The 23,397-nt window shown below is 39.2% G+C and overlaps 1 protein-coding gene across 1 annotated transcript in view; it reads left to right on the forward strand.

Annotated features, from left to right (window-relative positions):
• Nucleotides 1-23,397, forward strand: part of LOC139727778 (dedicator of cytokinesis protein 1-like) — a 136,111-nt gene continuing 112,714 nt past the window's right edge. The window contains exon 1 of the mRNA XM_071638754.1: nucleotides 1-168. Within this exon, the coding sequence (XP_071494855.1) occupies nucleotides 126-168 (43 nt within the window). The 5' untranslated portion in view covers nucleotides 1-125. The remainder of the gene's footprint in view (nucleotides 169-23,397) is intronic.

The raw sequence follows: 23,397 nt of genomic DNA on the forward strand, positions 1-23,397 counted from the left end.
GCACGGGAACATGGCGGCGCCGTGAGGGGCTGAGTGATCGGAGGCTCTATCATCACCGGCGAACGAACGATTTTTGAATTTGATTTCTGACATATGCGTGATTAACTGGAATATACGCCATCAAGATGACAGGCTGGGTTCCGACTCAAGAAGCCAAATATGCTGTTGGTAAGGGGATTATGCTCTATTTGATATGGACGTCTGACGTTAAATCGCGGTACTCTTCACTAAACTTAGGGGGTCTGTAAAAATTATTACTGCTCCAGCTCTCCACTGTACATGGATCTTTGTTGTTCCAGACAGCCGGGACTGTCGGCTGCCGCGCGCCTCAGTGCTTGTCGAAGTCAACATTCATTAGGAAGGAATAGGGCCTATTTCGTACTGCTCGTGTGCTGCGCTGCGAGGTGCGATGGACGGTGACGACTTTTTGTCAAACTGTAAATTACAGTAATGTGAGACCTATAGCGAGCCGATGAGATTTCTCTTCCTTCCCCATGACTCTGATGCACGATTGGCTTCCGCGCGATTTCTGGATACTAGTGATACTGGGCTACTTGACGATGAATATTGAGAAACTTTCAGGGAACATCACACCTCCCAGTCCCACCCATGGACCCAGTGATTAATAATGCCATGTCAACTCGCCTCAATGCCCATTCAATATTTTCAATGCGCATTTGGATTAGTTCACTTCCACTTGTACATTTACGGTAGACCTCTAACTGTTACAAGTTGTAGAATACTAACGTTTAACAACTAGCAATAAATGGCACTGTGTTGCTTGAAGGTTAGGTAGGACTTGCTAACAATGATTAGAATGGCAATGGCAATGCATAGAATTCTAGGGGTAAATTACAGAATACCGGCAGCCAATCACGGAGAGCGCTAATCGCTCTGAAAAGAGCGTAATTACGCTTGCCGATAGCAACCATCTGAAATATTAATCCGGTCTGCGATACGGTCCGTGATTCGGCTGTCGACGATTGCATTTGTTTGGAAACGTGTGTTTTCTTTGATCTGTGCGGTGAGAAGTGTGGTATCTTACGTTGTTCTCGGGGGTTTCGGGGGTGTCCCCCGAATAATGTAGTTCTAGATCCTGACGATGCTAGTCTAGACTAGCCGTTAAAATTTACCCGAATTTACGATGAATACTCACGTTTTTAGGAGTTGAGGATAGTCCGTATCCTAGAAATCGATAGCAATTTAGGTGAGACTAGAAAACAATCACTTATCTAATTGCTGGTGCTAGCTTACACAGTTACAGTAGAGCTTACGCACTGTGTGGGTGCTCTTGACAGCCCACCATGTTGACTCTATGCAGTCGTACAACAGTACCTACACACAACAGCTTATGATGCGTACGTGTGCAGTGGTAGCGCGTATTGAGTCTGCAGAACGCGCGCATGTTTACTAGTACAGTGTACAATACGTATAGCAGTTGAGTGCGCACATGTCTCTTGACAATACGCGTATACGCGCTGCCTTGCCAAACTAGTGTGTAGTGTGATTGATCGTGAATGACTTGTGCGATTGTGTCGAAGAGTGAAAGGAAGAAGAGCTGCTAGCTGTGATGACGTCATCACCTTTAAAATAGTTCCGTCAAAATCGGCTCGATTTTCGTTATCGACGATTTACTCGAGTTATCTTGATTTAGAGCAGTTTTCCTCTGAAACCACTCAATTTTCATAAAAATTGTGTGGTCAAACTACTTTTTGACGGCCGTTCCGTTCCCGGGCTTTTTGGGGGCCCAAGACGACGGGAAAGACAAATTTCTGCCCTCCGGGCTGAAATTCATCTCTAAGGGAGAGCCGCCAGAGGCGGGGCCGAAGGCCCCGCCTCTGGCGGCTCTTATACGCACCAATATATGCTAATTTATATGACGCAAAACCGGTATTCTGTAATTTCCCCAATTCTAGAGTACTAGACCCTCAGGGATGCCAAGTTCAAAAAATTTTTATGAGTGAGATTTTCATGACTCGGCATCTCGGCGAGCGAATGTGCACGCGAGCGAGGGTGTGGGAGGGGTTTTTCCCCCTGTGGCCTCCCACGGTATGGAGCTTTTTCAATTCTTAGCTCTTAATGGTGCGATCAGGTGCATACTTAAGTGACTATTGTTTACTTATTTTGAAAGACAAAAGGAAAATATACCTTCAATTGCAACTATCACTCTAATCCTTTGAGATATGCTCCCTATTATAGGCCCAAGTTGCAGACTTCGCCCGATGCGTGAGAAAAATGGGTGCCATGCGTGAGATCGTGAGACGGCCCCTAAATGCTTGAGTCTCACGCAGAATGCGTGAGACTTGGTAGCTCTGGACCCTATGATTGTCACTACAGACACTTAGTATTATATCAGTGAGTCGAAATTGTATTGTGGTTGGTGCTGTATTATTCTTTGTCACACCTTCCTTACGATTCTTCACTTAATAGGTAGACGTCTATAAACGTTAATCTTAGAATCTTCTTTATTTAGTTTGTGCAGTATTGAAAGGCACACTACTCCCACTGTACCAGGAAGCTGCTATTGTGAGTATTTATTATTAATATCCCACCATACCAATTAACATGATAACGTGAAACACAATACCTCTTTCATATTGGCAAAAAACATGGCACGTCCTCCGGAGGACGTGCTGTGTTCATGCCAGACCACTGTCAATATGAAAGCTCGACTGGGCGTGAACACAGCATGAACAGTGGATGAACACGGCGTGAAGTTCGTGCTAGACTGTCTAGCACAAACACGGCACGTCCTCCAGAGGACGTGCCGTGTTTGTGCTAGATGCTGCCAAAATGAATGGACACGGCATACAACCGGAACCGGAAATCTCAGATTTAAACACAACTGCGAGCGCGCGCTAGGATTTATACAGTTACACGTGTGCTTTGTCAACATACAATGATCGTTTATTTATCGTATATTATATGCCATGGCAAATTGTTTGCTGACTTACAGAGATATCAAATTTGTAAGAACAACAAATGATTGAATAATGCCAAAAAAAAATACAAAAAATAATATTACCAAAATAATACCATAATAATATAAAAAAACTACAAAATAATATATTTATGCTTTATTAAATGTCTAAACAATTTTTACACTCATTTCATGTGTAAAATTGCAAAGTGATTAGGTGCGCCTGCTTAGAATTGAGTCAGTCTGCGCTAGTAATTGACATGATTACTGACAACTGCCATCAATGGCTATACATACACTGTACCGATTGCTGTCAGCTGTAAAATGTGTATTCAATGCATTTGGAAAAATTTGTGGATTCGGCATTATAGTGGACTGCCAGACTGTCGCTTTCATGAAAAAAGGTGCGGGAAGCTGGCCGCAAGTAATCACGGAACCGTGTCCCCAGCAGGTTGCTATGGAAACGTGTGCCGAGTTCGTGCCGTGTTCGAGATCAATATGAAAGGGTACCACAGGCTGTACCTCGTGTTTACATAAGGATTTGGGAGGCCAGTCACGCCGTGTTCATCCCAGACTCAAGTCTGGCGTGACATCCGAGGATGCTAGTATGAAAAGGGTATTAGACTTGGATCGATACACCCTCCTTCAATGCCAAAAAGCACACTTCAATAGCTTTCTCCCAAGAACTATGAAAGACTGGAATGGCCTACCCCCAAAACCAAAAACATAACCACTTCTCTAGCTTTCAAAATACAACTAAAAAAAGACTGTAAGTTCAATGCATAATAGAATTGCATGTTGCACATCAATGCATAAACTCTGGATGATAAAAGACAAGTACTATGACCAGCGATGTCCGGATTTCATTCATTCAGAGATCCCTTCATTTCTTCAGAGAAGAAAGAGTTAGAATCTAGATATCTACATGAATGTGACCATTGTACTGATGGCATCCATGCCCCCCCCCCCCCCCCAAGAAAAGAACAAAGAACAAAAGAAAGGAAGAAAATAAGAATATAGATTATTTTCAGCACAAATCATGAGTAGTATGGACGATGGGAATTTTGAGTCAGATTACTCAAGCCAGGAATTCACTAGGGATTAAGTACTAGTAAGTTACCCTAGTGTCTAACTGTAGTAGGGTGTTCTATCTGTAAAACTTGTTTGGGACAAGTTTAGTGAAAAGGAATGGAACTGCTCCTGATAGTTGTGTTTGAATATTATTCTACATTGACGGTGCCATCATAAACTGCCAGAGATCTCGGCATTCAACGACTTGATGGGTTTGAGGGAGCACATTTGTAAGATGTGCAGGGCTGTTGCTTCTGGTGTATATAATTTAGATAAAAGGATGGGAAAATACGGAAATACCTTGACCAGAGCTCCACTGAACAATCTCTTAATCCACTGGTAATGTCGCGGTGCGATTATTGCAATATTTTGATCATCACTTTGCTTGCATGTCATCTGGCTCTGCTTCAGCACATACAGAACCCTGATGCCTGTCTCATCACTTCTATGATCACATCACTTCTGTCATCTGCACTCTACACTGGCTGTTAATCCCGCAAATGAATTAGATTTAAGATCTGTCTCCTCACCTACAGCTATAAATGTGTTATATCATACTTTAAAAATGGACTCTTTTTGGATACTGAAAGTATGACATATACTTATAGTGTAGAGAAAGAAGCCAGATTGTGCACCAAAATATTTCTTATGAAAACATATCATTTTAAGATATTAGGTCTGCAAATACTGTACGTACTGTGCAATAGACATTAAAAATCTCTCTGAAATTAGGAATTAGTGACTATTCAGGCGTCCACAGTAATGCATGTTACAGCTGAATTCTTCATTATCAATTCAACCTTTAGTAGTTTTTACTGCATCCTGAAATGTAGCTTTTAAAATCAACTTACAGCCATATGAAGGCACAATGTACATTGTAGATCTATATCCAAAACATGCAGAGTAAGACATCAAAATTGAAATTCTGGAGATACTGCATGGCAACTTTTGGTTTGATGTCTAAACCCCAGGCTTTGTACAGTACAACAGACACATGTTTTATAGTGATGTAACAGACATTGAATGCATGCTGAATAAAGATTACTGTTTATTTTTAGTCTGAATTGTCCAAACCTTCAGAGGCTATCTCATCCGGCCATACAGAGCTTCCAAAAAGAGCTTGGAAATATTATTGTTTTCATAGCAAATTAATATTTCAGAAATATACAGTTCCATTCACCGTGACTGTAAAAGTACACATTTTGATGTTTAAAACATGATGCAGCACACAGCTCTGGAAATACACTTAAGCAGAGAGACAAAGGAAATTCATGGACAGGAAAAACAGTTCAGCTAAATTTATGAAATTGTAATTCTATCGGATGTCTTCACTTAGAGAATTCATGTGAGAATTTCATGGCCATTCATTACCCCCAAATGTTCAATCCTCTACGTCTAGAAAGACTTTTAAAGTTTGATGTAACACATAATACATCAAATATCATTTCACAAACTGTAGACTGTCGTAAGTTATTGCCTTTATTTGCTTGCAGGTGTCAACTTGTTTGCACCTCGTGGTCTGCTTCCATGTAATACTATCCATGATTTAATGTCTGAGATACACATGAGTACTTTAGTATCGGGGAGGTGGGACTTCCCACCTCCCTGGTAGTATGCTGTGATATACCAGTATTCAAGTCACCTACAATGTATGGTAGCACTGAACCCACAACACCCAAATTGAATATTATTTTTGGATATTGTTGTGCTATTGATAACTTAAATCTTGCTAATTTTTTAGAGAATACTGTATACATCATATATTTAGCGAGTCTAAATTTTTGCAAGTCGGGACTTCCCGATGATTTCACAAGTGGTTAAATTCGCAATCGTGGAGTATACGGCACTGTCCAGAGAAATGCATATGTGTGCATCACATTCATATCAGGATCAGAGTCATTATTTTCGCGTGTCTTTAAAGGAGATGGCTAGTAACTGATCAGTGGGAATCAGTGGGAATGCCAAGGGATGATTGTTCCAATCCTTGTGGGATTCATTTAAGAGTACATTACTTGTTGTGTGAAAATTGTTTGCTTCAGAATGGTTTCATATTCAAGTAATATGAGACCATTCTGAAGCAAACAATTTTCACACAACAATAGATATATAATGTACTCTTAAATGAATCCCACAAGGATTGGAACAATCATCCCCCAGCATTCCCCCTGATTCCCACTGATCAGTTACTAGCCATCCCCTTTAATGAGTTAAGAGGCTTGTTCAGGAATCCTAGTTTAAAGTCAACAAGATATCTTTTTCTAGGATAATGACTCTCTTCTATTACTGTGTGTCTTTGGTGTTGAGAAAATGACATGCCTCAGAGTGTATTGTTTTCATGCAAAAGAAGAATTGTTTTCAGAGGAAAATGTATTATATAAAACTTGACTGCCACTTTCAGTTTCTAGACAGTAGTGATGATACATCAGGTGTTAACGACTGATGCAGCTACATTGTATCCTAGATTAAAAGTACACGTATGATACGTGACATTTGAAAATGAAGATCTAGCCAACTATTCACTTCCAACCGCCAAAATATACTTGAAATGACACTTTGTTCTAACAATACATGACAAAATCTTACTTTGTTGAGTCAAAGCTGATTCAAATGTGCTGGTCTACTTCAAAGATGAGAAATTCCATCTCGGCTTCTCCCCATTTCCTTTAAAATTGCAAAGGAGGGAGAAGTACTGTTATGACAAATTTAGGATTACAAGCAGAAATATGAAGACAAACAAAGAAGAATTTTGTGATTTTGCCCACTGAGAGTAAAGCCAAAGCATCTGTCATCTGTCATACATTGTAGCTCCTTGGTACTATTAACACCTTTTGGAAATTGATAGCAGGAACCATTCATTAAGCACTCACTGAACTTTGGTAGGTGCAACAAATGCGCCATATCCGCTGTCTGTCAGCACGCTGGGCAGAGGGGGACTACTTGGCAAGAGTTCTGCTCAGAGTACTCTAGTAACCTTTTACCTTGATAGACGATTTGCTGAAGATGTTTATAGTGTAGGAGAGTACCAGAGATTCAAAATAGCAGTGAGTGGTGATCGGCCAAGTTCCTGTGCTTGGATATTGTTTATGCCATGGTTGCCATAGCAACGGATGCTCTGTTCCTGATCGTTCCCTAGATTTGGGGATGATTCATATCTACACGGCAGATGCTCTGCCCTGCCCTGGAGCCAGTCAAGCAAAGAAGCAATGTAATTGGCAAAATTGACATCATTAATGATCTTAATCTTGAAAAGTGTCATTTCTTTTCATGCGAAGAAACCCCCCCCCCTCCTTTTTTCTTTTTCTTCCCTTTTACCATGTACACATCACATGGAGTACAGTATGGAATAGAGTATTACAAATGTACAATGAATAAGCAGAAATTAACATGAAGGGAAATTAAATATATTGGTGTTACACATCATTGCTAGATTTTCTTGCATTCTTTGTGAATAGCAGTATATGTCACTGGTTGCAAAATTGATCATGGTGCATTCCAGTATGTGATGTATAAACCACATCAAAAGATACCATTTCCCTACATGTACATGTAGTTATGGTACAAAACTGCCATTCTTAATAGGAAACACAAACCCAAAGAGCAATTGGATTGAGTGAAAGCAGCAACATTAGTAGAATACGTCAGTAAAAGTTTGAGGAAAATCGGACAAACGATGCAAAAGTTATGAATTTTTAAAGTTCTGGTGTTGAAACCGCCGGATGAAGAGACTACATGTATAGTCTATTTGTACTAGAGGTTATGACGTAATATGAGTGGACAACAATACAAAGAAAATATAAAGAAAATTCAACAAAAATTCACTTTTCTAGCGTTATGAAAGAGCACTTGACTAACCGCTTTTAGAAAGCAGGGGGAATAATTGCTACCTTTAACATATGTGTACAATGTCAGTATCAAGTTGATGGAATTTGTAATTTTCATGAAAAATGATTTTTTGTGGAATTTTCTTTATATTTTCTTTATATTGTTGTCCATTCATAGGTCATAACCTCAAGTGGTCTCCTCATCCAGTGGTTCCAACACCAAAACTTTAAAAATTCATAACTTATGCATCGTTGTCTGATTTTCTTCAAACTTTCACTGATGTGTTCTACTAATGTTGCTTCTTTCACTCAATCCACATTGCTCTTTGGGTTTGTGTTCCCTTTAAAAGAAACCTGTACTGACTTTTTCTACTTGTCTGATAATTTTAATCTACATTTTTTGATGCCTACAACTGGAAAGAGAGGATTCTAAAACCCAGGATAAGCCTGTAATGATTTTTTGAAAAGAAATGAAAACGAGCAAGCCAAGGAACGATCCACACAATTAGGCATACGTCACAGGTGCCAACCTCCGACTTTAGCAAAACGAACTAGAAAGGTTCTACACATGTCAATTTACTGATGAAATCTTGCACGAAGTACTGCAAAAACTGTTTTTTAGTAAAATTGCAATATGGAGCTGAAATAAACATGTTAAACAATATTTATTAATTCTTTAAATAAAAGGAATCTCTTCAAAAGCTTTTTATTTAGATCAAATTTGTGGGGAATATTCCAGATTTTTAATATGCAAAATGAAATTGGCATCATTGTCCGAACGTGCTGCCCATAGAAAACTGTGTGTAAGTAACGTTGCACTAACTATGCATTGATGATGAGCGATAATGGTTCGACATCACAGTTCAAATTATCTAACGAAGATGAGGACTGAGTGATTCTTAAAATCTAAATCCAAAAAATAGTCAACGGCAATCACGGTTTACGCCTAGTTAGAAGAAAACGGCACTCAGTACATATAGACTCTAGACTAGAACTAGGACTAGGACTAGTGAGCAGTCAAGGACCGAGAAGATTCTACTCGCCGCTCGACAGCTGTACGTGCACAGCGCTAATAATAGGCACAGCGTAAACGTTTCGTATGCAATACATACCCCGAATGGCCCTGCTGCCAGAACTTGAAGAAAGTCCAGACGAAAGTCCAGACTCCAAGGTCTAGTGTTGCCGCTAGAGGCCTTTGTGCTGCAGGCCCTGTTGTTTCTGTGCTGAATTTTGCAGGTTAGGTATCTGCTTTATGGATTTTCAATGTTTTTGTGGTCGAGATAAATCTCATGGTGGTCGTATTAACACCAAGGACTAACTTAGATCTAGTTTTAGTAGGACCCATACCTCGGAAGAGTGGCCCGACCACGTAGATACAAACAGTGCCACCGCTTCGCGATCCAAGCGCTGGTGTAGGCATAGTGCTAGAGTACTTCCGTACCCATGTAGATATCTCAAAATTCACCCAATTAAATTGCACCAAAATCACAAGAAGTATTTTATGACTCATGTCCACTTGCTCACGCTAATTGGAACCAAATCGCAAGTTGAGAAGCGTAAGTGAAGTTGTCGACTTTCCTGTCGTCGCTAAAAACAATCTGCTCTGTACGACTAAACAAGAGTGATCGCGGCGTAGTAGCCCTACTTGCCTGCGCACGCACAGACTGAAGTTAGCCATCTAATATCATGAGACAAATCTTTCAAGTAATCGGGAGCAAGAAATCAATTTATAAATTATTTGAGCTAAGTTGAATGAAAAATAAAGTTCGTAAATCACACAAATCGCTAAAATCATGACATTTTTTAATTTCGTTCCCGTTCGCACAGCACTAGTCGGCTAACTTCAGTTCTAGATTGTGCATATCGCGTTTACCAAGATCTCTCGCAAAGAGTGAGTTTTTTTTCAGTGACAACTTGAAATTCGGCATCAATATTGATACTTCTCGATTACCGATTTCGTTCAAATATAATACGGTATTTTGAAATATGCTTAGAAGTATATCCTGTAATTTTGGTGCGATTTGGTTCAGCGAAATTTGAGACAGCTGCATGGATAGGACAGTACACAAGTGCCGCCTGCTAGCTAAATTGGGCCTAAGCGTCGTCTGCTACTCGGCACGATTTAACGCACGCGTATGCGAGGGCTTGTAATCGGTGAAACATTTGGCACACCTGTGACATCACGACATCCGGGCTCGTCAGCTCATTAGCATAATTCTCGCCCAAAAATTTCCATTTTCAACATGAAATTACAGACTAAATCGTTATGAAATTTTGATTCTGTTTGCACCGCTGGGTCTTTTAGAATTAAAAGAACAACATATAAAAGAATAAAAAACTGGTACAATGCCCTTTTAAGTTTAGAGTATTACACCACTAGGCCAAGTAGAAAAAGAAAGCAGTTTCTCATCTTCACAAGCATCCAATTTGGGCTCTGCATCAATTTTGTTTACTAATTGATATTTGTCAAAATGGCAATGGAAATATAAAAAAAGAGAAAACTTGTGTTCCCTGTCCTTGTCCACATATCATCCAGCATTGGTGTGAAGCAGCAGAAAACAGAGTGAGCCAGAAAACAGAGTGAGCCACTCTGGACAGGTTTCCTGTAATATTTGCTGCCATGATGTTGTATTCCATAAAAGGCCAATTTGTTTGTTTGTTTGTTTGTTTGTTTGTTTGTTTGTTTGTTTGTTTTGTTTTTGTTTTTCCTGAATTGTATTTTAATCAGTGCGATAAGACCTACAATTGTACAAACCCGTGTATATGTAGTAATGAGTACCTTCACTTGATTATGCATTGGAGTCCTTGGAATCAGTTTTAATGCATTAGCTGTGATGAGATCAGGAGAATCTGAGGCAAGTTTCTGGTTGTTAAGATCAGTTTAAAGGTACACTTGTATGCATAAAGTTTGACATGTTTTGTATAAGGTCAGCCTGCTGAGAGGCAAATTCAGCTCTTCAACACAAAAGCTTTGGCTGCAGAATGTGCTCAGGAATGTGCTGATACAATACTATGAATGAATAGGCCCTAGTTTTTTGTTTGTTACATTCCATAGTGAATCTGAACAGAATAAGCTTGCACACTCTATGCTTTGCATAGTGATAACATGTCTTTCAGGATTCATTTATAAACCCCCCCCCCCCCCCACCCGTGACCTGTTTAGTGTGTATTGTAAGGTTGCAAGAGCATGAGTCATAGCGCTGACTGCAAAGAGATGACTAACTACAATAGTAATTTATGAGCATTGTAACCGGGGAAGGCAGCAAACAGAATTCACAACATTTTTCAAGCTCTGCCTGGGATGCATGTCTTTTGCAACCCACTCACTCCCAAGAAAACAAAAATAAAAGGGAAGAGAGAAGAAGGACAACATACATGTAACACCAAAAGTCTTCCTATTCTATACATATAGACCAAATATAGAGAGTAGTGGCAGGAATTTGTTTTATGCTGCTTGGTGATATACAGTAGCAAACTGGATGGCTGGAATTAAAAGTCACAGCAATTATTCATATTCATTCAGATTCATCTTTATTGATCTACAATGTATGATAGGAGTGAAGGACATAACAGTTTTGCTTCCATGTACAATGATACAAACATGATTCACATTACAGTTACTCGTTTCCGTGACGGTTACAGTGAACATTAAATAAATCAACTTAAGACAAACAAACATTATCTCTTCAATAAGGATTATATTTTCTTCATACCTGTAGGTCTATTGTGTATCAAATGGCAATATATTGTGCATTTTGAAGGTACATGATGTACATAAAGGTGATACACTTTCATGAATGGCTTCTAAAACCTTGTATTTGATACATGTAGCTTTCAGTTGAGTCTGGATATACCACTGTATAACAGGATGGCATTTGTTTACACTGGGTAGCTGAGATTGCTGGAGAAATGATTAGCATGGCAACACTTGATACGTTAGAGAATGTTCTTATCCCAAGACCTACATGTATGTCTTGCGGCTAGTGTGGTTCCTTGGGTAAGATTCTGCGAACTCGTCACACTCTGATGCAAAAAAAAAAAGGAAGAAAAAGAATACTACTACTACTACTGCTACTGATAATGATAATAATAATAATAATAATAATAATAATAATAATAATGATAGTGATGATAATAATAATAATGATAATAATAATAATAATGATAATAATGATAATAATAATAATAATATTTTTGCCGTCTGACTTCATATTGGTGTGCTCTGTGAATTGATGCATTATATGGAACATGTTAATATGCAATTCATTGTTATCATATTAAACACAGAGCTCTCAGAAAGAATCTGTGGCTCTAATCTGCCAAGGGATGCCTGGTGTGTGTACATGTAGGCCTATCAGGTCATACCTGCCCAGAACCCATATTCATATATTATAGACTCATCATGTCCTGTTTGGTTGTGCACCCTGCTATTACCCTGAAAGTGTGCAACGTTCTGTTTTTAACATATCCATGCATTGCAAATCGGATCCCATCTGAAAAAGAAGATCAGGAAGTGTCTTTCCTGCCACGCTGCCAGGGTGTTCCCATCTGGAATGTGATGTAATTTACCAGCGGAGGAAGTGGCTGGTGTATATCAAGTGCAGCAGCAGAGCCCAAGACTCTTCAGTCTTGTTTGCTTCCATATCAGTGCAAGTGTACGTCCATTCAACACAGACATGACCTTGCCCAATTTTCTGATTCCGTGACAAGATTCCCCCTCATCAGATGCAAGTCAGTGATTGTAAACAGTCTCACATACAGGCCACAGATATTTACAGCATTGTTGATATGTAGGGTGTACATGCACAAAGTCTGTTATGTAAACAATTGCTATGTAAAAAATACAGGAGCTACAGTGTAGGTGCATCATACATTCAAATTAATGCTCAAAACTCATTTAAATTCAATTAATCTTTACATGTATACTTTTTCTCTCTTTTGCTATATTCTCAGTACATAACATAATGTTTGTGTTGTATTCTGTATTTTTATTAAACTTTTCTGTTCAGTGTCATTGAAGTTAGAAATGCTCACGTTAAGAACTATTTGGATGTTGTTATAATCATGATGATGATGGTGATGATAATGATAATGATAATGATAATAGAAATTATAATAGAAATAGTATAATTATTGTTGTTATTATTTTTCGTATCAATGCCATGGGAAATTACCATATCTGGGATACAATTTTTGTGTGATAGCAGCTAAAAACAAATCAATTGGGCAAGTACTGTAATCATAGTGGTACCTACATTTGACAGTGTAAGATTATTTGTGCAGTCATAACTGTATCTGACGAGATAAAGAAATTGCATGATACAAATGGTACCTGTGTCAAGTTTGCAAGTTCTCTTAGTCTATTACCTGAGCACTAATATTGACACTTCTGTTGTGCTGAGAGTAAAAAAAAAATAAAATAAAGAATAAAAAAAATCTAAAGACATACAATGTACATTGCATAAAGACCCTCAGATGTGTACATGTATACCCTTTGCATTTTCGTCAAAGTAATTGAATAACCCCATGCAGAGAAAAATACTATGTATGTATCATTTCTGACAGTATGCATCTTTCAGTTAGAGCAAGTTGTGTGGACTTACATTGTATGTATTTTGTACAGCTCATATGAATTTGTGAGTACACCATATGCCTGTCAGTTAAAATGCAATAAGCATGATGAAAGTCATGATGGGATTAAAGGTGGCAGAAAATTATAAACGGCACTAATAGTATCCTCTGCTTGCAGATATTCTGAGGGATAAATATCAGCTGGCATACCTCTACAAACAATGAAAAATGGTACTTTGGTAACTCTGCCAGAGAATTCATGCATGCATGTTGTTGTTTTTTTCATTTTAAAAGGTTTGCAAATCAAAACAACATTCATGTTGTATAAAACTTAAAAGGTACAGGTGTATGCCTACAACTTGTATGACTCAGTCTCATGTCCGAAGTTTGATTACCCGATATTAAAATAAATCTAATTTCATGCAGTGGAAGTGGTTTATACAGATCATGTGGGCCATGCTTAAAATATTCATCCAGCGCTACCTCTCTGGGGTTTATAGTTGTATTTGTGATGCTTTGAAAATGCTGTATACAGAGAAAGTCTTAGAGCAGATGCCCCCAGCGGAATAGTTGCTGGTACCTATTATGTGATCTTGTTTCACTTCTACCAAATGTGAAACTTGAAGAGAATAACGATATTACTGAACCACTAAAATGCACAATTTTGTATTCACACACTGCTCACTGTGGGCTGTACTGCATATCTCCCGATCTTTGTTGGGACAATGAAGATTTGTCTGAATTGCGTGATTGTTATCATCTTGTGTATGGAGAGTTGATTGTTTCTGGTTTTGGTTTCCTTGATAGCATCATGGCTTATAGTCACAAACAACGTTACGATTTTAATAAAGCATGTCACTAAGGGAAGAGTCTGCAAAGTCGTCCCTCACACCCGACAACCCACAGTGTAGAAAAAGTGTTACGGTTTTCTGTATGTCTGAAACATATTACATTGGCAGGAACAAACCCAGTTACAAATAATGTCCTGTCACATACTAGTGAAATGAAAAGTTTTTGAAATTTATAGATTTTTGCCACTAATTCTTGTGTGTGGATACACACGCGCACACTTTTTAACCCTCATGATAAGCATCGTGATGTGAAAATAAGTCGAATTTGATTTGTGTAAAGCTCAAGATCATTACCCTGTGTGGCGTGTGTGAACGGCATACTGCATAAAGTGCATTGATTTTTTTTTTTTATGCATTTTATATTACAACTCAACACACTATCTTGTAGATCTACATACTCAGGTGCCCAGGAACACTCTCCCGTCTTTGTTCTCAAGGCATGTGGTGTTTGAAGATTTAAAGCACTCATTTGCAGCCAAGTGATGGTGGAAAATACGGCTGTTTTCATGCAGATCGAGAAACATAATTGCAATGTTGAATTATGATTACAATTATGATTCAAATTATTGTCTGTATATACAATGGAGGAAGGCTTCCAAGATTCTGCAGTTGTGAATTTCAGAACGAGGAGGGAAGGCGTGGCTTCTTTACTGGGTTCCTAGCAATCACGCTTGAGAAATTGTACATGTTTTAGAGCATGCTTTGACTGCAGTGCGAGCATTTGAGGAGCACGGTTTTCTGTGGAAATAGTTGAAAGGTCTCATAAGGTCTGCTCCCCAAAACACAATTTTGAGGTCAATCCATACACTTGACTGTTGTTTTTCCCCATAATTCTGGAGAATTGTATGGTGTAGATGTTCCTACACCTCTGTGTTTGTGTTGAAATGGCGATATTTTAGTCATGGCTGTTTGGTGGAGGTCTGGTCTCTCAGATGGCTCCTCTAAAAATACAGGCCTACCTAAATGATGTGACAGTGGGTGACACAACATTTGCTCTTGTGACAGTTGCTATGGTCATATTTTCTCCAAGGATTAGGGTTAGGGTTAAAGGTCCTGTTTACCTTTGGGAGCAGTGATTTTAAAAATGTTCAAGATATCACATTTGATGCATATGTGTACAGCAGGTCTGTTGTATCACAGAACATCCTATCATATTAAATTTTTGCAATAAAGCCTAAAATATAAGGAGATATCAGCATTTTTCTCAATAAACCATAACTGTAGACGGTTTAGTCTGGAAACATTTCTAAATAACTATTGTTCACATTTTGTGTATTTAACAATACTTAACATCAATACGAATTCAAGCAGGTTGTTTCTATCTCTAACTCACATTTTAGAACTATTTTAAAGATAATATAAAGTTTTGGTACCTCAAAAGTTTCCCTGAATTTCCTTGTCTTAGTTGGTGTTTCAGGTTAAAGTACCTTTCATACAACTAACACTGTGAGACTTACTCGCCCCAAAGTGCTCTCATTTCTTAGTAATCATGCAATAATGGTTTCGTACCAGAGCCGCCGCCGTTCGACGACGAGGTAGTACACGTATTGTACGAAACCATTATTGCATGACAACTGCGACCAGCAGCGTGCAGCCCCATACAAAACACGTGTACGCATAGCTAACTGCGACCAGCAGCCCCATACGCATAGCGTAATGGGACTTCGCATTGTAGCATCCAGGATCATGACAGATGTAGTATGGCGGGTAAATATCAACCTAAAATCCAAAAATTTCTTCAATTTGAAGACTTACCAATTAAGTTGAAGTATTGAGAACAGGCTTCGGGCAACGTTTGGTTCTGCCAATAGTCCCTTTCTGTTCAAATTGATGACTGAATGTGACTCGGTCGAGAGGACCTTGGGAGAGCTACATACACTGAATACTACGGCCAGCGCATGGGCACACATCACATGCGCACAAATTTCAAATCCATGAACGGATAAGATGTTTGTGTGCGCATGCACTGGCCGTAGTATTAAGTGTATGTAGCTCTCCCAAGGTCCTCTCGACCGAGTCACATTCAGTCATCAATTCGAACAGAAAGGGACTATTGGCAGAACCAAACATTGCCCGAAGCCTGTTTTCAATACTTCAACTTAATTGGTAAGTCTTGAAATTGAAGAAATTTTTGGATTTTAAGTTGATATTTACCCGCGATTAAAATCTGTCATGATCCTGAATGCTACATTTGTACAATGCGAAGCTCCATTATGCTGTGCGTATGGGGCTGCTGGTCGCAGTTAATTGCATGATTACTGAGACATGAGAGCACTTTGGGGCGAGTAAGTCTCACAGTGTCAGTTATATGAAAGGTACATACTTTAACCTGAAACACAAAAATTCAGGGAAACTTTTGAGGTACCAAAACTTTATATTATCTTTAAAGCACTAATGCTGGGTTTGTGTTTCATCTGTAAATGGCAAATTATGCCTTTAAGGTCGTGATAGGGTTTTAGGGTTAGTTTGATGCGAAGATTACGTAGGATTAGGGTAAGGGTTATATTTGAGGGTAAAATTTATGTTTGACTTTGATAGTGTGTAGATATTTCATGGGAGCAGTTGTCGGAGGAGTAAATGTCATGGAACTGTGACAGTGAGAGCATTTTTAAAAGTCAGTGTGCAGAGAATGGTATGGGTTGGATTGACCCTGTGCCATGGCCTTCTAGGCAGCATCAAAATCTTTCATTCATTGGTGTAGGCCTACTATATTTTAGGAGGACATAATATCATGTTTGTTAGTACATCAAGGACTGCAGGAGGCATGGTAGAGCACAGGATACTTTACAGTGCTACACCCATGCATCATTTTGTCGTCAAATATAGAGCGAGTAATGTTTGATGTGCCTCACCAAATTAAGGTCATTCTTGACAGTGTGTGTCCGTGTAAACCTGGTGCGCTTCACGCATGAGTCTGTATCATAAAAAGATTCATCCCTGCGAAACCCTGCCAGACAGCCTGTGGAAATTATGCAAAGAGCATGATGTTAAAGGACCCCCAGATGGTACATGTAGTACCGTACTCCACAATACTGTTGTGAAATGTACACTTTGATTATGATACAATTGTTTCTCAGTGTGATATGAACTGCCTAGATTATGGCTGTGATTCAAGACAAAATACAGCTGTACCTACAATTGTAGGTCACTTTATCAACTTCACCCCTTAGAATGAGGAAGGAAGATTCAAAGTATACATTGTAAATTTACCTCATTTCACCTTTCTATCATTCAGACAATTTTTTTCTTTCTTTTTTAGGGGGAAGGGGGTTTGAACTGAAGAACATGTGCATGTCGCCACTTTCTTCATGTAGTTGTCATACCATAGTGCTTAGGATTTTCATGAATGTTTTACTGTCTGCTACTTCATGCAGTACGTACCTAGGTTACTTTATCAACTTCACCCCTTAGAATGAGGAAGGAAGATTCAAAGTATACATTGTAAATTTACCTCATTTCACCTTTCTATCATTCAGACAATTTTTTTCTTTCTTTTTTAGGGGGAAGGGGGTTTGAACTGAAGAACATGTGCATGTCGCCACTTTCTTCATGTAGTTGTCATACCATAGTGCTTAGGATTTTCATGAATGTTTTACTGTCTGCTACTTCATGCAGTACGTGCATATTAAGATACGGAAGAATAGCATGTTACTATCAAGTATAAACGGTGTTATTGGCTGTACATAGTGTTCTTCCTGTTATTGGTAGATGCTTCAAGAATATTGTCCTGGGATCAGATCAGGAAGTTTACTTGCAATGCCAGAGTTTTTATCAAATTTTTCAAAGATGTACATGTAACAATGAAACTTCATGATGGTGCTTTTCAACTTGGTTATTGTAACTGTAACAATAATCAGACTCGTACAACATTTGGTGGTGAATTCAGCAATACTTGTTATTGATGACATAAGAAGCTAGCTACAGTGTAAAAATTACTTATCAATCTTTTATAGCAAAATGGTTGATTGCAAGTTACTACTGACACTCGGTACTGTTTATACTGACACTCCTTGCTATGAAGAATTGACCATACTTTTCCAGTTCCTGTGATAATAATGATAAGCTTTACTTGGCTATATCTGAAGGATATCTCTTGTTGGGCAGGTAGTTCTGTTGACTTTTGCAATATCAGTTCCAGGTGATATCATGGGGTACTTACTCGGCCTTCAATGTCAAAGTTTCCCCACTTGATTGCACGGAAATAAAGACTTACCTCTCAAACTCCACGCTTGGTCACTTTTGGAACCGATCTCCTGCTGCTGTGTATTTGTGCACAGAGTGAAGCCTTCCAAACCATTGGGGAAACCAATGAGAAGTAGGTGATCCATTTAACAGATCCACCACATACCAGTATATCAGCTGAATTCATATCATGGACCTACAGTAGGTCCATGTTTATATGAAGGACAGAAACGTGGTAAAATAGTAGGCAACATCCATTTCTTACCAGTACAAGGAACCCTTTGTGTGTACATGTAGTGTTATTAACCCATTGAAGACGAGTCCGGAGTATACTCGGGCAGGTGTCTATGGAAAACGCGTGTTGTAGCAAAATCAGTCCTTCCTCAACGGGTTAATTTCTAGGTTGTTTTTTTTTTTTTTTTTTGGGGGGGGGGGAGCACTTGGTACGGGGTAGTGAGGCAAGGAGGAAAAGGGGGGAGTACATGTATGTTGAACTTCCGATTTTGAAGGCTGTCTATTACATGTATGTACTTCTCTGCATTGTTTGCCCAGACAATACCATTGTAATGCATTCATGAATTATTAGTCTTTGCTCTAGTGTACAATGTACATAAAGTGCTGCCATGCTATGAATTACTACATGCAAGATGTATGATTTACAAACTGTCTGATAAGTCTGATTTGTGGGCAACAGGATTGATACTATACAGTGTACAGTTTTATGACATTCGGTATGCAGCATCTCTGGCTTTCTCTCTGTAGAGGAATGCTAGTTTGTTATCCAGACAATGATAGACTGCTGGCCAAGACACCCTGAATTTCAGTTGTATGGTATGCCATATTAAAGTGATACATTGTTGTATGTACAGTATGTCCTACAGTGGACCACACTGAAGTTACATGTACACTGTGTAATTATCAGTCTAGCTTGCAGGTAGGTAATACTCACAGAAATTTATTCATGGGCAGGTCAATTTAAAGCAGAATCATACAACTTTTTTTACTGATCAAAAGTGTCATTTTTGTTTTATAGGCTTGTTGTACTAACTGAACTTGTAGGACTAACAAAAATGATTACCGGTATCTTTTGATTGTTCAAAAAGACAGGGCAATTAATTTGACCGACACATTTTTGGTAGACTGTGGTATCGATTCTTAAATAGGAGTATCTTCCATCATTGCATGTATGAACAGGCTGGCCTGTATTACAATGTAAGTGTATTACAGACAAGCAGTTGTTCAAAAAAAGGAAAGGTTGAATTTTTTTAGTATGCTAGTGATGCTTTCCCCTTCTATAACTTTGCTCTGTACTGAGGGAGACAAAACACATGGCTGCCATGATAAGACCTATAGATTGTATATGTAACATTGTGGTTTTTGTCAAAACAAAGAGAAAGAAAGATTTCTGAGAACCAAAAATTCAAAACAAAAAGTAACATAGAAATACATTTTCTGGAAAATGAGTCACCCTGCGTCATTCAGGAAGTCCAATCCTTCCGGTCACATTCTCCACTTTTACTTGCCAAATTTGGGCATAATGTCCACTCTCTGCCCTCCTTGGGTCAAGCTATGACCTCATAGCCAGTTATAGCCCCTCCACCCAAACAAAGTGGCAGTAAAAGTGACGTAGAACTGTGCGTCGGTGGATTGGAATTTAAAGTTAAAATATATCTTTGGGAAGGGTCCTAAACCCAATAAATAGAGAAAGTTTTCCTCTCCTCACTTCATATTGGAATCTTTGACAACGGGAAAGCATCGAGACATATTGTGAGCAGAATTCGTGAGAGTAGCTATCTTCGTCTCCGGCAGGGGTAAGTTATCTTCTTTGTCAAACTTAAACTGTGAAGTCTAGTTCGAGTCTAGTATGTTGTCCAGATAGTGTTAGGATTATCTATGAGCTGCTACTTGCGCTGTAGATCAGTGATAACATTGTTGCTATTTCAAATTGAGTTGAAATAGGGATCCTCTGTTATGTTGAACAGAGTGATGCGAATGTGCATGGGCACATCATGAGATTTCATTGTCGTTCATATATATCTGACGTCTGAAATGTATGGCTCAAACCTGCCTCAGACTCAGATTGGTTGATATGACATTGTTTATCGGTTATCGAGCTCCTACATTATGTGAGTGGACGTTAAGTTGAGTTGAGTTGACAAATAGGAAGAACTTGTTGGAAAGCTGGTTAAAAGATAGACTTGACAATTTGGAAATATATGTTCATTCCTGCTCTCACAACATCTTGATTGATGCCATTGTGGGTGTGTGTGATTATATTGTGGAGTGAACACCCGTGAATGTACTATTCTAGTCATAATGGTGTATGCACTAGGAACCCCCCCCCCCTCTCTCTCTTCTTCTTCTTCTCCATTCTTCCTTCACTCTTCTTCACTTTTATTTCCATATCTTGCCTATTGAAGATGATTGTTTTATGAGAGTTTAGTAGTATAAGTCTATAGGGAACTTATATGTCCAGTATTGAATGCATACTGTTTGTACCTTGAGCAAATGGAATTTGCTTTATTATGTTGAGTTGTATAAGAGTATATTGGATATCAATATCGCTTATTGCTGGATTGAGTTGCAATCATGCTAACTTCTTTATTATGTGGTATCTGCTAATTACATGTGCTAATTAGTTTGCTTAGATGCATTATTGTGATATGATTACTTGCTCAAGTTAGTTAGAGAGACATTTATGAACTTCAAGAGTATTGTAGAACAATTCATTCGAGCAAGAAACACATTGACGTCAAGATTCTAGAAAATAGAGCAAATTCACTTTAACCTAGTGAGCGGACTTTGGACCTAAGGTCATTCAATCCTCTCTGGTCAGTGAGAGAGCATTCTTGACACATTTACGACCTAGGAGCTTTCACATAGAACACCTGTTGCAGAAAACTAGAGCTACAGTGAAGCCAATGCAAACGCTTTCACATTGGAATCTGTACTGGATATTCTTCAGACATAAACTTAACTCTGTATAGAGAGAAACCTAATGCGAATTAGATATTTGCTATTGTAAATATGTATCTGTAACGGAATAGCTGTAATCATGCAATTGAAACGAGACTCAATGAGCATAGCATGAACTATCAGAAATAATTATTCGCTGTTGAAATGTCAGTTATCAACAATTATGTGCCAATTACAAGTTGCAGTAATTATACTATTGAATGTCGATACAGAATTTATAACGATGCTATATTGATGAACTTCATTGAACAAAATAATGTCAAATATTCATTCATGTATTCAATGACAATGTACTGTACTCATTATCCCTTGTACATAATGTTTATACATTTCAGGGCTTGTTATGAGCAGAACCTGCGAATAAAAACGAACACCAGTAACCAACATAGCGAGTCCCGGCTCCATCATTGTTGTCGTTACAAAAAAATTGGCGTCACGGACAGGATCGCAGTTCACTGGTCATCGACAGCCCCCTCGCCGGAGACATGATGGAGAAATCAGCAGAGATCGAGGTGTTGAACGGAAGTAAGCTGAAGACGGAAAGGGTGGAAGAACGGTCATGTTCATGGTTTCTGGCCGTGTCTATTCAACTGTAAGGAAGCGTTCAGTTGCAGTTGTTGAGGAGAGGGATACCTCAACATTACCAAATGGACTCGTTCTCCTACCTACTTTCGTAAGGGTGCCCTCCTCGGGAAGAGTTCCTGTCCAGATGGTAAACTTCAGCAACAGCGACATCTAGCTTCAAGGACGCTGACTGGTCTTCTGGAACTATCTTCAGGCAATCCCTATTCATCTGGCGAGTGTAATGCTGTTGTACGAGGATGCGTGTGGTTCCTCCTCTGGCCTCAATTGGATATTGAGGATGATGCCCAGATGCGATGACGGAGAACCTGGAGATAGCTTAGGAGCCCTGACGTCCCCAGAGCAGTCGTGTATAGATGACAACCCAGACGGCAACCACGGAACGACAGTGACCATGTAGGCCTACCAGTTACAGATGACTGCGAGGCAGCCACCGCGAGGGAGGACGACCTCCCTGCTTTGGAAAAAGCAGGGGAGCACCCGGAAGATGGATCGGAGTCAGCTCCATCCCTGAGGCGCTCGGCTAGGCTGCAGGGAAAGCCGCCAACCGTCACTGAAGAGATTTTGGCGGATGTTAGCAAGTCGCATTTGCTACTCCTTACTCTACTTTCGGGTAGAACTTAAGTGTATCATTAATTGATATAATTAAATAATTATGTTTGTGGTATGTTGTCAGGGATGCCAACATGAAGCAGGGGAGAGTGTAACATTGTGGTTTTTGTCAAAACAAAGAGAAAGAAAGATTTCTGAGAACCAAAAATTCAAAACAAAAAGTAACATAGAAATACATTTTCTGGAAAATGAGTCACCCTGCGTCATTCAGGAAGTCCAATCCTTCCGGTCACATTCTCCACTTTTACTTGCCAAATTTGGGCATAATGTCCACTCTCTGCCCTCCTTGGGTCAAGCTATGACCTCATAGCCAGTTATAGCCCCTCCACCCAAACAAAGTGGCAGTAAAAGTGACGTAGAACTGTGCGTCGGTGGATTGGAATTTAAAGTTAAAATATATCTTTGGGAAGGGTCCTAAACCCAATAAATAGAGAAAGTTTTCCTCTCCTCACTTCATATTGGAATCTTTGACAACGGGAAAGCATCGAGACATATTGTGAGCAGAATTCGTGAGAGTAGCTATCTTCGTCTCCGGCAGGGGTAAGTTATCTTCTTTGTCAAACTTAAACTGTGAAGTCTAGTTCGAGTCTAGTATGTTGTCCAGATAGTGTTAGGATTATCTATGAGCTGCTACTTGCGCTGTAGATCAGTGATAACATTGTTGCTATTTCAAATTGAGTTGAAATAGGGATCCTCTGTTATGTTGAACAGAGTGATGCGAATGTGCATGGGCACATCATGAGATTTCATTGTCGTTCATATATATCTGACGTCTGAAATGTATGGCTCAAACCTGCCTCAGACTCAGATT

Source organism: Diadema antillarum, unplaced genomic scaffold (genome assembly GCF_040938485.1).
Source record: "Diadema antillarum isolate AM-2024a unplaced genomic scaffold, OU_Dant_1.0 seq00000150_RagTag, whole genome shotgun sequence".
NCBI lineage: Eukaryota > Metazoa > Echinodermata > Echinoidea > Diadematoida > Diadematidae > Diadema > Diadema antillarum.